Source organism: Seriola dumerili, unplaced genomic scaffold (assembly GCF_002260705.1).
Source record: "Seriola dumerili isolate Sdu_G_001 unplaced genomic scaffold, Sdu_1.0 BDQW01000337.1, whole genome shotgun sequence".
NCBI classification, from domain to species: Eukaryota; Metazoa; Chordata; class Actinopteri; order Carangiformes; family Carangidae; genus Seriola; species Seriola dumerili.
In genome coordinates this window covers 1,558,296-1,573,985 of record NW_019174592.1, presented here as the reverse complement: position 1 = coordinate 1,573,985, position 15,690 = coordinate 1,558,296, and the positions used below count along the sequence as shown (strand labels likewise).

Here is a 15,690-nt window from a genome sequence, read left to right as displayed (position 1 = left end):
TTGATTTTTCAGCAGGTTTATGCAAAAAGCACTGAACTGCTTTGCGCTGAACTCGGTGGAGGAATGCAGCATGAACTGGGGAAGAACCCATTAAAATTTCATGGCAGATCCGGATCATTTACTATGAATTCAAATTTTTTCCTATGAAATCTGGTGGTTGTTTGACATTGGCTTTGGCAGAGACATGTGCTCTACTGCGTGCGTTTTCTAGTCTGTTTGCTGTGACAGAGAGATGTATCCAATATAGTCACAATATAACACACACACCAACACTCAAAACGAATTAAATATTTTTCTCTTCAATTAACATACAGATTTAATCAGCCATTTGGGCTTTAGCATATATTTGCTATAACGGAACTATCACCATCATTTTCATAGTGTTTAAATTCCATGTCATAATTCAGACAGGCATAGAAAGTCAAACACACTCATAGCTCTCATTGGTGCACACTGGCATAGTTATATTTACAGTTACATATTGGCAAGGGGTGGAGTCTTGGGTACATCTGATCCAGTGTCTCCACATGTGGATTCAAGACTCCATCCATCTGTCCCTTTACTCAGAAGCCCACTCTGAAAAAGTCCTGTGCAGTAACCTTGTTCCTGAGCGTCTACGCACTGGCCTGCGCCACCTGCTCCGCCTGCCTCCTCTGGTTGTAGTTGTTGTACACTTCCAGGAACATGTCCTTGCAGGCTATGCCTGCCTTCAGTTTGGAGCAGATGAGGAAGGAGCCTGCCATCTTGCGGTGGAGGGAGTACGTCTCCTCGGGTGGAGGGGTAAGGCGGTGGCGCAGCATGACGGGGATGAGGCTCTGGATGCGCTGGGTGGTGCTCTGGGTGCCGAAGTCGAAGGGCTCCGTTGACGCAAAGGCTTCACCAAGGATCATCACCGCCTCCACGTGGGCGTCCTCAAAGGCCTGATGGGAAGTAGGGAGAGGTGTTACATTTCAAATGACTATCTATGTGTATAATAATCATCTGTACTATGATTTAAATATGAAGTTGTAAAGCAGAAGAGACACTGTGTGCTTACACAACACAAACAGACTTTACGCTGTGTGTCCTCTGAGGCAGCCTGAGGAAATGTTTACAAGAAACATTATGACCTCAAGTGTACATAATATCTTATGTAGCTATACTGTATATACAATCCCACTATATATAAATACATACACACATATTTTCATTTCTGTTTGATATGTGTAACAAGTGGTTCCAACTATTTTGTCTGGGTATTTTCCTTGAGTCATAGTCACATTTTATATAAAAATAGGATAAGGATTTAATATATGGAAAACACTGAGAATAAAGACCACACTAGATGACACCGTACAGCTTACAACAGCCCTCAATCAAAGATATAATTCCTGACATTTATATTTTACACATCCATCTGTCTCAGTTAGTTTTACTGTCAAGATTAAAAGTGAATCAGTTTTTCCTTCACTACTCTGCAAATCCATTCACTAATGCTGAGCCATCTTTATGTGTGGCAAACAGGGCTGAAAACACGATGTCTTCAGCAAAGATACAAATGAATCTGGTAAGAAAAGAAGAAGGAGGATCATGCATCTTGAGTGGAGGGAAACAGCATCAAGCAGAGGGAGTGAAACTGAGGTATACAGAGGCACGAATAAAGAGAATAAGACAGAGGAGGATAAACCATATCAAAAATAAATGAGCACAGCAGCAGAGACGAAAATACCGTACCTTGGCCTCAAAGCCTGTCAGGAACTTCAGGTCCTTTGATTTGGAGAGAACAGTCGCTCGATCACCCACTGAAGCTGCGTGCACCACCTGAACACGCAAAACAACACACACAGACAAAACGATTGTATGGATATGGTAATCATGTTTATTTGAAGAGTTCCCTTAAGGGCAACCGACAGATCGAAGTAGCTGCAAGTAGGGCAAAGTGTGCTGCATGTGCATGTGATTGTACACGATCTGTTTTACCTCTACTGTTGCAAAATGTAGCCAAAGACTCTTGTGCTTAATTATTCACAGAAATCTGGTTGCATAAATCACGTTGATTGGTTCAGTGGTGGCTGTCTCATAATTTTAGATGCATCATTACCTGTATGTAGTCGTCTGTGAATGACTCTGCGTAACTTCTGCACGCTCCAAAGTCCAACAGAACAACCTGAAGGCAAGATGAGAGCGTGTCATGTACCTGCTGCGTGTGAGGATTTTGGTCAACATGGCATCCCTTCCTGTGTGAGACAATTCATTTATGACTTCTCACCTTGTCGGTTTCTGAGTTGTAGAAGAAGTTGGCCCAGTTTGGATCTGTCTGCATGAACCTGAACTCAAACAGCTCCCTGAGACACAACTGGAGGATGTTGAAACAGATCTGGAGGAGAGGAGAGTTTTGTGTTTACTGCTATGCTGTAATTATGAATGTGACATTTTCATGCTATAGCTCTTAATAATGTCTGATGCATAAAACCCATTTCATCCATCTTATTCTATGTCACGATACTCTGGTATTTTCACTGCTGCGTTTGAGGTTCTGTTGTATAATCTGCCAGCCCACAGCTTGTCTCCTCAGTCCTGCACTTCTCATATTATGGCATATCTCAAAAGACGTCCCGCAAAACCTCCATATAAGCAGTAGAAACAATGAAATACAGATATACGATGCATTAAAGGTAAACAAAAATCCACAGACAGAGCTTTCCAATCTGTTCCCTCTACTTGTCATAGGGTTTCAGTTCTAATTGGTTCCTACAATTACAGGTCCAGACTGTGAGGGACCCTCTAACTGTAAACCTTTCTGCTACTTAGGGTACTATGCACAATTGTCACTGTAGATCTCATGTAAAATGTCATTACCTCTCCTTCAATATACATGAACTGATAAGACTTAAGCACTTTTATCACGGAGAAGAAGTTATTGCTCCCTGGTTTCCTGATGTGATGCAGGTTTTAGTAAAGAGAAAACACAACTGAACGTCAGCCCATCATGCAGTTATATAATATTTGAATTTTTACATTTATGAATATTTGAAAGTTAAGCATTAGAAAAATCCTCTCTAATGCCAGAGAACCCATTAAAACGATGATTCTCCACATCTCCAATGCACCACTGGCATTTAAGTGACACTGAGGAAATTCCATGCGCCTGCTGAGTCAGTCCATACCTGGTTCCTGGTCTCCTGGTCCAGGTCTACGCAGCGGTCCAGTGGGACTCCCTGTACCAGCTCCATGGCCAGAACCCTCTTTGCTGACAGGTCATCAATCACCTCAGGGACTTGGAAGAACTCATTTCCCTCCAGCAGGGACCTGAAGGCCGGACACGAATATATAGAGAATATGCAAATTCAGTAAAACATGTACATAGAGATAGTCAACAGTGACTAAAAATTGTGAGTTAAAATACAGTTGTTGACTGAATAAGAGTAAACTAAATATAGTACCTAGAAAATCTAAGCCTCAGACTGCTTTTCCTATAATAAGCTTAATAACTGTGATACATAACCTGCCTTCAACATGTAAATATGACAACGATAATAATCCATAATATTACTATAGATAGTAGTAGGAAGAATAATAGTGGTGAAGCTTTCAAAACTATTCAAAAGAATTAAAATTAATTAGAATAGAGGCACAAAGCCTGAGGTCCCCACATAAAGACACACAAATAAATCAAAGTAACAGACAGGAATTTCAGTCTGATGACATCTAGAATAAAAGCCGAGACCATCTTGTGATGGGATCCCACCAGCTGTGACAACTGTCAACATGCTGACGCACGAGTACTCAGTAGTTATTACTACATTATTAAACGCATACCGAGTACTCATGAGTTGGACCACACCCATCTTTTGCCTTCCTTTTGATCTCAACTACACACCTGTCAAGTTTTGTGACTCCATCTTGCAGGTTCTGATGCCATCATGTGTGACATATAAACATCAAAGTACTGAAAACTGCCTCTTTGGTAGCTCACACTGCAGAAGGGGTCTCCATGCCCACGTGATGACACACACATACACACAAAACAATAAATGAGTAATACAGACTTGAGGTACCTGGACTCAAAAGAGCTACATTACTACATATGTGCAAAATATATTCAGTTTGCAGCAGTATTAACCATTCAGTGAAACCTCTACCTAACTGATTTTAGAATCACCATAGTGAAACCTAAAAGCTGTTGTGGTTTCTTCTCTGTGCAGTTAAACGAGCTTCAGGAGAGGAGGTTTCATGATTCAATGCATCACATAAACCTACCTGAACTTCTTGGCACACTCTGCTTCCCTCTTGTAGTCGCACTCCCACGCCAGCTCCCTCTGAAGAACCTCCAAGCTGCTGTCCGCAAACAGACCTGTGGAAAAATAAACAGTGCAAGACTCAGGAGCAAAAACCAAAGAAAACTGATACATACTATTAACACTTAGTCTTAAATATATACACACACACACATATATATATATATATATATATATATATGTACACACACAGATTATATATATTCAAGATAACCAGTGTGCTTCACCCTTATTCCATCTCCCATCAACTAGAAGTTACTGCAACAATTACACTGACTGTCTTTTAATCACAGATGGCTGTTGTTGTGTAAATGGTGTATATAGCTGTGCTTGTGATTTTGCTAAATCATTACCATGTTTGAACTGATTTGTGCAATTTCTGAAGAAGTTTACATTATTGAATACCAAATAAAACTGAATCATCGTTTAAACACTTGGATGTTTTGAGTGTGTGAGATTGGGCAACACAGAGAAACAAGTAACATATCTCCCATGAATGATGCAGATGCCCTCATTCTCTCTGTAACAATTGTGTCACCTAGTTTTGACCTGCACCTATAGCACCACCCCATGGTCTAAACTGTAATAGTGAAATTGCCGGAAACATAACAATTACAATCGAAGAGGGATAACAGCAATAACTTGAAACTTCCAGGATATTTTTATTTATTTATTTTTTTAAAGATTTTGGATTTTGTATCTTCGATATGGCTGAATTTGAATTAAATTAATTTAAGATGCTGTGTGGAATAAAGCAACAAAAGAATATGACAACTGCCACAGCCTTTCATATATAGATATATGTCTCTGATTTCGATATATAGATGGGTTTTAATAGTTACTGTCTAAGTCTTCAGTCGGCAAACAAACACTGTAACACTGATGTAGCTCTTACCATCTGGCAGGACCACGCTCATTTTTAGTACAGACATCAGGTTGTTTATGTCACTGTGGATACTCTCTGCCACTCCGGGATACTAGGAGGAATATGAGAATAACAAAATGTCAAATCAGTGCAGACAGAAAAAGACAAAGGCTGTGAGGGAGACAGAAACAGGGTGTGTAAGAGTATCTTCCTACCTGGATCTTCATGGCTATTTCTCTACCGTCTTTTAAAACCCCGTGATGCACCTGGCCGATGGAAGCTGCAGCGAATGGTTTGTCTTCAAAGGATGATAGTTTGTCTCGCCAGCCTGGCCCCAGCTCCTCATCTAAAACTTTCTACACACATACACACACACACACACACAGAGTTCTCTCTTTAAGTAAAGTCTGAAAATCTCATTTGGTGATATGATATATTCTATTTTTTTTTAAAAATAGTTTCATCATAAGACAGATCTTCAATCAGCCCTCCTTACATTCATCTGCCATGTGGGCATGAAGTCTGCGCTCTGCCGGACCCTCTCAAAGATCTTCTGCAGCTGGGGGTTGATGAAGGAGTTGTCTGAAGACAGGAAAAATTTAAAAAGTTGTCAAAAAAAAACTTTTCACTACCCAGAAATCCTCTGTGATCAGAACAGCATTTTGCAGTGATGCAGTGGCTACAGTTCGTACCTTGAATGCTCAGCATCTGTCCTATCTTAAGCGCAGCACCACGAACCTTACACAGCGTGTTGACTATTCTCTCAGCATTGGCCTCTGACAAGAGAGGAGAGTCTAGCAGAGCACTCATGTCTACAAAACAGACAGTGCACACAGAGATAGAGAGGGATTATTAACAGTAGTATTAGGCACAACATATTACAACATCAAGTACAACAGCATAAACAAGAGTGATTTGTCTTAGCGATGATCTTCAAACTGCTGCATGTAAATAACCAATCTCCTGTCCTAAACTGAGCCCGTTGTAAATATTAGAATGTAAAAACTTGGTCAGGGGTACATTATTAAACACTGTTCACTAAACACATTTTAAGGCTTCTGTTTAAATTCTTGTTAACAGGTTTGATTTAAAGCCTGTCGAGCGCCTGGCAGGTGCTGACACATTAAAAACTTCTCCAGGGCCGACCAGCTGTGTATCTGTCTGCTGGATCTGCCAACCATGAGCTGGATTAAAAGCTACTTTATAGAATGGGAGGAGAGAACAGCAGCAGACAGGAGGGGGGAAGAGAGTATTTTTACCTCCTTTTTGTTTGCCTCCCAGTGATTGTTTTGCCACTTCTGCAATGGCACCGATCCCCAGTCCTACTGCCAGTCCTGCAGCAGAGAGACAGACACACAAGTGGTTTTAAATTAAGGGCCACTAAACAGATGCTTGAAGGAAGCACTGATCTGACACAGCTGCTGCTAGCTGAAGAGTGAAATCACATTCTGGTATCTTTTGCTAAATGTTAAAGTGTTTTTTAACTTCTGGCACTTAATAAATACACACTTTTAGATTAAAAATGCTATAGCATTCCCCTTTCATTGGAAACATGGACAGCCCTCGACTAACAGTTGTCAGTGAGAATATACAGTATATCAATTTAAAATACAAGAATATTCAGAGAACAGTAAATGGGACTAAATTCTACATTTCCATCAGAAATGTTTTAATACTTTCTAATACGTTTATATTAATGGTTTGTTATGGTATACATTTGAACTTCATGCCATCATATTAAGCTATGAAAAACTAATAATGCTGGAACATTTCAAACAGAATTGACCATTTTCGAGCACAAAACTGAAGAAAGAGTACACTGCTCTTACCCCCAAAATTAACCAGTCTGCTGATTCTAGTGGCCGGCACCTTCCTCTCTCTGGCACGGTCACTCAGCTGAAAGAAGACACACCAGATAATAAAGAAACAATTAATTTGTTGTTTCATTCGTTGTTGATTAACTGTTAACTTGAGAAACAAAGAGCTGAACTCTTCACACAGTAACCTTGAATTACATCACAAAGGCAAACATATGACATAACATACTGTATGTCTACTCAAAATATGGTCCACACCACTGTTTGTGGTTTATGCAATAATGTGCACTTACATTATATGTACATAATTACTGTATATTCACTTAGTGTGTGTACAAGATACAAAAACACATCTATCACCCGACAAAGAGAAAGATGCCCCCTATTATCTGGCCTTGAAAAGATTACATTTTAAAAGAGAATCTATTACTTTTAGTCAATGCACTGATTTTACCTGACATGAAAAGAGCCCATCTTGGTATAGGTGCAACGTTTGAGTATGACTGTGTGATATTTCTTTACATTCAAAGCTTAAATTATATTCTAATCCATTTTTAAATGCATTGCTTCTATGTAGACAAAAATCAGCTGATTCACCTTCCTCTTTCTGCACAATCACACAGATGACAATATAAAATTAACTGTAACAATATTGCTAAGAATAAAACAAATAATTAGCCATGGTGTTCTTCACGGGTATAACAAATCGAGCCATTCTACCAACCTTCTGTCTGACAGGTTTGACCAGGGCCTGCTTGGCCTCCCTGGCCTTCTTAATGTCCTCTGGTGTGAGTCTGGCCACCACAGTGTCGTGCACAGACCTGGTCTGGTAGTAGTATTGGTGGAGGCCACGCGTGGTGTGGAGGAAGCGAGTACTCTGTCCAGGCCAGCCTGCCCCTCCTGCCGCTGCGCCTGGGGGAGGATTTACTCCTACAGTAGAGAGAGGAAAGGGTCATTTTCTTACTAAATAGATGACCTTAACATGATAGAACCATAAATGTTTGCTCTGATTTCATCCAGTGAAGTAAAATATTTACCAGATCCTGAAAACAATCTTAACAGTAATTACAACTCTGGGGAAAGACAACTGGCATTATAATATACTTAAATACAAAAAACTCTTTTAATGTAGGTCACCTCCTCTATATGCTAACAAGTGGAACTTGACAATACCTGTTGGCATATCTGCTGTTGCTCCAGCTTCTGTCTGGGTTTGCTCCATTGCATCGGGGGGAAACTCAGATCCGACGGCCCATTTGGCTGCTTCATCAGGGTCCATAGTATCCCAGCCCTCCGCATCCGGAAACACATCCTCCTTTATGGACTGTTGCTACGGGCACAGTAGAGTTGAAGAGGTAATTTAGCCAAATAATTACTATATGTGCATATAACTGGGGCTGTTATTTTTTATTATCATTTTATTTCTCAATTACTCTTTTAAAGATTTTATTAATCACTTTGTACACAAATAATGCCAAATGCAAATCACAAGTTCCCAGAGCCCAAAGTGATAGATTGAAGATGAATTCAAGAACCTCACCGCATTACTGCCTCCCATGAAGGTGTCCACTAGTCCTTCCACCACACTCTGGGCAACGTTGACTCCTGCTCCCAGAGAAGAGTTGCAGACCATTAATCGGAGCTGCTCTCCCTGGGTGGTGACCAGGGCAGACCCCACTTTACCTGCTCCTCGCAGCACTTGCAGGACCTCTGACAGCATCACTTCATAGAGAGAGGTGGGGAGAGAGGAGGGAGTAAGGAACATGTCAGAAGTACATAAAGTACCAGACACACCCACCGCACTCTTTAACCCACATAAACCAACATTTGCAACTTAATACAGCCATGAAGATATTTGTAAGGCGACAGATCAATGAAAAGACTCTTGGGACACAAAATGCATTGTGTTTTTTATCCTGCTAGATGGTTTAACCTTGGATATTATCAGCTGCTCGTGTTTCAAGACAATGTGTCATGATCACGTGTCACCTGCAGTAACATTGCAACTATGACTTACAGTAGCTAGCATCACAAATTCACAAGACATGAATAATATTTAACAACAATTTCATACTCTCGGCTACGTTATCAAGCTCATTAGCTAGCTCCTGTATCCCAGTGTTACCACGTTGTATAACGTCAGTAGCTGCTGAGTGAAGCCTGAAATAACAAGCTAGCCTCGCTACATCCAAACACTTACACCCAGGGTTTATTAGTCTACATGAGAAAACACGTTATTAAAGGAAACAGTCTGCTATTAACAAATTTCTTGACTCACTTTTCCTAAAGTTGCTTTGTCCAGGGTTTCCTCGGTGACTGTCCTCCTCTACCACTGTACGGCTGGATGGTCTGTTTTGCAACGACTCAACACCCGGAAGTTAAAATTTGACTGACTTGACAGGGATCCAACCACAGCCCGATGGATAAAAAATAGGCGGAACCTAGAGGTCAAGTAACGAGGGTTGTATTTCTTTAACCAATAGCAGTGCAGAAAAAGTAAATGATGGACGTCTGAATCAGGACACACTCTCCAATTAGAGCCAACACAAGGCGGGGCTAAATGAAACAACGTCCACTGAGAATGAAAGGGGTGTCGTCGGTTTGGAGGATGCCTACATGCACGTGCACCGAGGTACACTTACCAAACTAAAGGAGTGACGTACTGTACAGGTGTTTGACCAGAGGTGGGTAGTAACGCGCTACATTTACTCCGTTACGTTTACTTGAGTAACTTTTGGAATAAATTGTACTTCTAAGAGTAGTTTTAATGCAACATACTTTTTACTTTTACTTGAGTATATTTGTGATGAAGAAGCGCTACTTTTACTCCGTTCCATTTATCTACATTACGCTCGCTACTCGCTACATATTTTTATCGATCTGTTAATGCACGCTTTGTTTGTTTTGGTTTGTCAGAGACCTCCAAAGTAGGATCCAGCGCATGACTGCGTTTCACCAATCAAATGCGGTCACTGGTGACGTTTGACTCCGTTTCACCAATCAAACAGAGCCAGGCGGTCACATGACTAACTGCACACGAACTTTCAGCGGCAAACACCGGCAGCAAAGAAGCAGAACACAATGGCAGCAACGAGCGCTTCGCGACAATTTTAATGTATTATTATTTAATTTATTATTGTTTTAGTTGCTTAAGAGATATTCTTGGCTCTGAATTTGTTCATTGCTATTTTTATGTTTTTGTGCATTATTTGTTGCCGTCATCATTAAACGAACAGGTTACTCATCAGTTACTCAGTACTTTCCACTCAGTTTTTTCACAACATACTTTTTACTTTTACTCAAGTAAATATTTTGGTGACTACTCTTTACTTTTACTTGAGTAATAAAATTCTAAAGTAGCAGTACTCTTACTTGAGTACAATTTCTGGCTACTCTACCCACCTCTGCTCTTGATCCTCCTCTTGCTGTTTCCTTTGACTCGAAGTCCGTTCACAAACAGGCTCGCAGCCAATCAGAGTGAACATGCCTTTGTCGTGTTTCTCTCATTGTAACTTTATGTTTTCGCTTGAATTTCATTTCGACGCTCAAGATTACTTAAAAAAAAATTATTTGGGCAAAATCTTAAATCTACATTTAGTATTAATTTGTTTGATTACGTCAAGTGTTTACAACGAATGTTCTTTAGCAGTAAGTGTTATCCGACATTTCTCACGTATGTCCAGAAGGGGGCAGTGATTCGCCGAGCAAACTACTACAGAAAGAGGTGAAGAAGAGGGAAGAGACTTCCTGCTTTCTGGTCCAGAGCACTGACTGTATAAAAGAAAGGACGTCAACTCCGAGTCTGGAGAATGAAGCCAATGCAGAAGTTCGTTAAACTTGCTTTCTCTCGAATGACCATCATGGTGACTCCACTGGTTGCAAAAAGAAGTCCGATTATATTTAAGTCTATGGGAAAATGACCCTACCTGTCACTTGATTTGTTACCTCCGTAAACGTTTTCATTACGTGTTTATGGTCTGAATCACAGTTCAGTTGAAGATGCACCTTGCTAACCAAGCTAGTGCTAGTGCTAGCGTTAGCTGATAACTTAGCGATTGCTATGCTAACGGTACCTGGCCCCGCTGGGCTGATAACCTTTGTCAACCTGGGTTAGCCCGTGGAGGTGTTCAGTCAAAGCCCAATAAAAAGGTGAATTTAATCTTAATTGAATCTAACGACGTTTGGTTTGGTGTTTCTCCACATGTGACCCAGTTTAAGTGATCTGCGTTAGTCTAATACGCAGCGTTAATGTTGGTTAATACATTGTCCATCAAGACGTCGTGATAGTTCAAGTTAAGATAACGTGACGTATAAAAATGTGCAGACAAATATTTGTCATGTAGAATAAAATTCATTTAACAGTCAAACCAGTCCTCAACTGAAGCAGACATTCATGCACCTATCCTGACAGCTGATCGATATTTGTGATTAACTGTGATCCACCGCATCTTAACTCAAGTGTTTTGTGTTTTATTGTCATTTGAAAGGTTTCCACACTGTGAAAACTGAGTGATCTGTGCCAACAGAAGGAGGACCTCATGTACAGAGCAGCCCATTTGTTTCCATTCATCTGGTTGTGGAGAAGGGAGACTGCATGGACATCCTTAGTTCTCTAATGTGCTGTGATGATGATGATGGTAGAAAACCTCTCCCAGTTCAGCTTCCTCTGATGAAATGACAGACTAACTGCTGATGAGTTTGTTTATTATTCTCTGTCTTCAGGATTCACAGGTTCAGTTTCTTACCTGAAACTTCTTTTCTGCTGTTGTTGACAGGTGATGGTAGCAACACTTTTAAGATCAGAATTTATAAATATTAAACTGTGATTAAGTAATGGATCAACTCTAGCACTGTCACCACCTCCACAGGTGAAAGTATTTACAGATTAACATTAGAATGTTTTATGATCCTTCACTGTCAGTGTTGTCGGACAGCAACATTTAAATATTTCTAGTATTTATGTTGTTGATTAAAGCTAACATAGAAAAAGTCACACAGTGCTGTACATGTTACTATTGTGAAAATTCATACCAGATGTGTTCTATAAGTTAAAGCAAGAGCTTCATAAATTACTTTATTGGACATTATAAACTACATTAATTTAAACAATTTACAACACTGGAAACATGTCTAAAATAGATTAATTAAATGGTGTACAATTTACAATCACTCAAGCATTTAAAATCAATAAATAGTTGTCAATTAAGTTAAAGCTGAATTGCTTGTCATATGTAAGTTTGTTTAAAAAAAGAAGTAGGTGAATCAACAGTGGAACAGAATTTAAAACAAGTATATCATTTATTCATCATGAGTCCTAATGTGTGAGACAGTTCATATTTATTTGCTCCAGTAAACAATCTCCCTCTAAATAAGTGATGCTGTTGGAACAGCACACTGATATTAACTAATAATGGCTGAAGACTATGAAATATAAACTCTAATGTTTTAAATTATTGACAGTTTTGTTACAGCTACAGTGGAGTCCAAAAGTAATGTTGATTGTATGTCTTGACATGGGGCAGAGAGTGTAAACGACAGTGAGGGTGTAGGAACAAGAAGAGCATAGGCTGATCAGACTGGAAAACAATGCTAATGGCCACAAGTGTTACATTAAAACATACTATATTATCATGTATAAGAACACTGTGTTTATGTTGGCGAAAGGAAGATCTTCATCGTGTGGATATTGCCGGTTGTTGAGAAAAGTCCTTAGTTTCAAGTTTGCTGTGTGATGTAAGTTTTATTGCGTATGCCCAGGATACGGTGAGCAACTGACACAGAGGGTCTGAGGCAGTAGACTGACCAGAGTGAAGGCGCGGGGGGAACAGTAATATCAGTTTGAAAGACAAGGGATAAGACAATTGTATTTGGGTCAGACAGGATAACAAGATGGAAAGGAGGTTAGAAGCAAACGTAATCGTTCATCTAGAGTCTTGCAATTAACACTTAGTTCAAGTTATCAAGGGGGTAGGAGGGGCTCCTTAGGCTCGGATCAGCATATCCACAGGTAGGCAGGAAGAGCCCTTGGACTGAATCAACAATCATACAGGGTATAGATGTTAAAGAACGATGAAGTCTGGTTGATGTAAGAGGGAAAGAAGGGGTGTTCTCCTTGATGAAAAGATTCAAGGGCCAACTCAGTAGGCGGTTGTAGAGAGTTGTTTCCGTAGGGTGTCAGGCAAGCACACTGAATACACTGCAAGCATGTGTATATTCTTCCTTCAAGTGTGAGGTGGTAGCAGGGCCTCCATCATCTGCTCAAGAGGTTGTAGTGTCCCAAGATCCAGACTATCTCTTGGAATAGAAGAAAAACATAATCGGAGAGAAATCATATTCAATATCATATTGAAGAGTACGAGAACGAAAGACAACAGAAACCTCACTCTGATTAGATGATCAAACAGATATCTGAAAATACATTATTCCTCAGCAGTTTGCTCTTCACCATTAATTACTCCAGATCTGATCAATGACAATCCGTTTTACATTAATCATGGCACCACAGCTTCATTAAAATATAATGAAGAGTTCATGACGTCTCAATTTGAAAGTGATATCATTGTGCAGGTGCGTATTTTGTCAATTGATTCCTCAGGCCTTTAGTATTCTTTTACTCTTCCATGACACTGAAAAGATCATTCCTGAACAAATATTTGTAAGAACTCATCACATAATGATCTAGTGCCATCATCAGATGTTAATGAAGTGAACCTCGAGAGCTAAATCTAAGCCTGATGTTAACATCTGGGTTCATTCAAAAGTTTATGATTTTCAAAACGCCATCAGTCCGGATTGCTCGGTTCAAAGCGTGACACCCCCAGGACTTACTTAACATTTGACACAAGTATGCCTCATCATGCAATGATGAACTAGAGCGAAAATGCGCCTAAAGTGGACGGACAGTTTGAGTGAAGTAGGAACGACAAAGGCACCAGTTCGAACCGCTCTGTATAGGTGGTCTGTAGACCAGTCATCAGGTGACAGGCGACAGTTCCCCTTTTTTAGGATCTGTTAACTGTTTCGTACTGCTACATTCACTCTGTCTTAACACTAAGGTCCGTGACGTCACCCTTCGCTTTTGCGAGAGACTCATTGTTATAAAACACGTGTATTCAACATGTTTTTCCATTCGCGGTCTAATGTTTGGAGTTACTAATGCAAGCGTGAAGACACACATGGAGTTAGCCATTACCACACAGGTAAGATTAGCAGAGGATATTGTTACACAAGTTTATCTCATATAGTAGTGGTATATTTTCCTACAAAGTAAGCACTGTGGATGTACAATGTTAGCTTACTTGAATAGGATTATTTTAAGCACAAAAGATATAAAGTATACCTCGATTTGAATGCTAACTGTGTTAGCAGCGGACTCGTCAGCGGTATCTTCTCAGGAGCTGCTGGCGGTCAGTAAGGGTAGCCTGACGGCGGTCGTTGCATATCAGCAAAGACTCTCTCTACAGTTTTCTGCGGGGTGTTCACGTTTGACCTTTTGAGGCCTGTTTGCTGAGCAGGATTCAAAGCCTTCGGAAGGTCATTCTTGAAACATCACATAAACAAACATGAATGGATTTACCTGTTTCTGCCATCGGAGCAGAGATGGAAGGAGACAGAGGCCCCGTGAACGTGAGATTCCACGGCCAGGGCTCTTTGCTTATTGGCTTGCAGGGCAAATGAACACCTTTCAGTGACCCTCCGCACCAGCTGAACTCTAGCCGTCTTTGAGGAGCATCTAAGAAGAAAGAGATTTCTTAAAGCATGGCCCGGCCAACGACAACTACATTAGTGGCGGGCTGACATGATAGGCAGCTCGCCTCTGTACACCTTTTGTAGACATTTGTGTGTAAATTGTGATTTGGTTTGAGAAATGCTGGTGTTGATTGTTGGGAACCGGCTAGGTGCAAAATTCTGATTGCGCCATCACACCCTTTAGAAACAAGACTGTGTGGACACCATTAAGGAAACAAGCGGCGCGATTCTAAGTGTTTTGTTGGGTAGGTTAGCAATCGTCAATATGTTTATAGGCTCTTTTGGCGCCTGTTCCCTTACTTCATTATCCTCTTGCCTTGTTGTATTTATGTTTACATATTTAGACCCTCCATGTTAGGCAATAGAATTAAGATCAGTAAATTTTGAGGTTGAGCAAATAACACCTGGTTTTATGTTGCTTCCCTTTTTTCCCCTAGCTGGTCAGAACAAAGACTGCCGAAATACTGGCGGAACTGGTAAAACAGGCCATGGACTAACATATATGACACCAGAATCAACAGGCAAGCAGTTGAAACTGACACCTGGCTCTGTGAGCATCCTTGTGGTCAGTAAGTGAAATTCTGGGTGAGTAAAATTTTCCCGGGCTGTTGTATCTTCTTGTGCTTGCAGAATCAACTGCCTGGCGACTGGATGTGAGTTCCCACAGCGTCGGAGGTTTTACTTCTCAGCAAGTGCGTTTCCACAAAGGGTTTGATATCTGATGCTTCATGTGAACAGTGCAACATCTACTAGGTCCTGAATGCAAAATGGCAAATTATCACAGATTTTATGTAAGTTATAAGGGAAAGCGATGATTGTATTTTATATCCCATGCATAGATTGATATTTACCGTAAAAGTAAATCAAAATGTTTTGTATGCCATCAAATGTGTTTAATATCAGTCAAGATCAATGTCACGTTTTAACTCAACTTGAAAACTAAGTTGGTTTGCAATGTGGACAATTAACGATGTAGCTTTAC

The 15,690-nt window shown here is 40.4% G+C and overlaps 1 protein-coding gene across 1 annotated transcript; it reads right to left on the bottom strand.

Annotated features, from left to right (window-relative positions):
- Positions 1-262: 262 nt before the first annotated feature.
- Positions 263-9,317, bottom strand: LOC111232874 (atypical kinase COQ8B, mitochondrial-like). Its single transcript, XM_022760550.1, has 16 exons — positions 9,238-9,317; positions 8,500-8,681; positions 8,133-8,289; positions 7,684-7,889; positions 6,972-7,038; positions 6,402-6,476; positions 5,835-5,954; positions 5,639-5,724; positions 5,358-5,498; positions 5,173-5,254; positions 4,240-4,333; positions 3,147-3,288; positions 2,249-2,356; positions 2,081-2,146; positions 1,714-1,800; positions 263-920 (listed from the first exon to the last, which is right to left on the bottom strand). Coding segments are annotated over exons 1-16 (1,920 nt in total). The 5' UTR covers positions 9,239-9,317; the 3' UTR covers positions 263-614.
- Between the last annotated feature and the right edge of the window lie 6,373 nt (positions 9,318-15,690).

Excerpts from the sequence above, each read along its gene's own strand:
- LOC111232874 (XM_022760550.1), bottom strand. Across the intron at positions 5,499-5,638 it reads TGCCCACATGGCAGATGAAT|AAAGTTTTAGATGAGGAGCT; the intron begins GTAAGGAGGGCT and ends GTATGTGTGTAG. Across the intron at positions 3,289-4,239 it reads GAGTGTGCCAAGAAGTTCAG|GTCCCTGCTGGAGGGAAATG; the intron begins GTAGGTTTATGT and ends TCCGGCCTTCAG.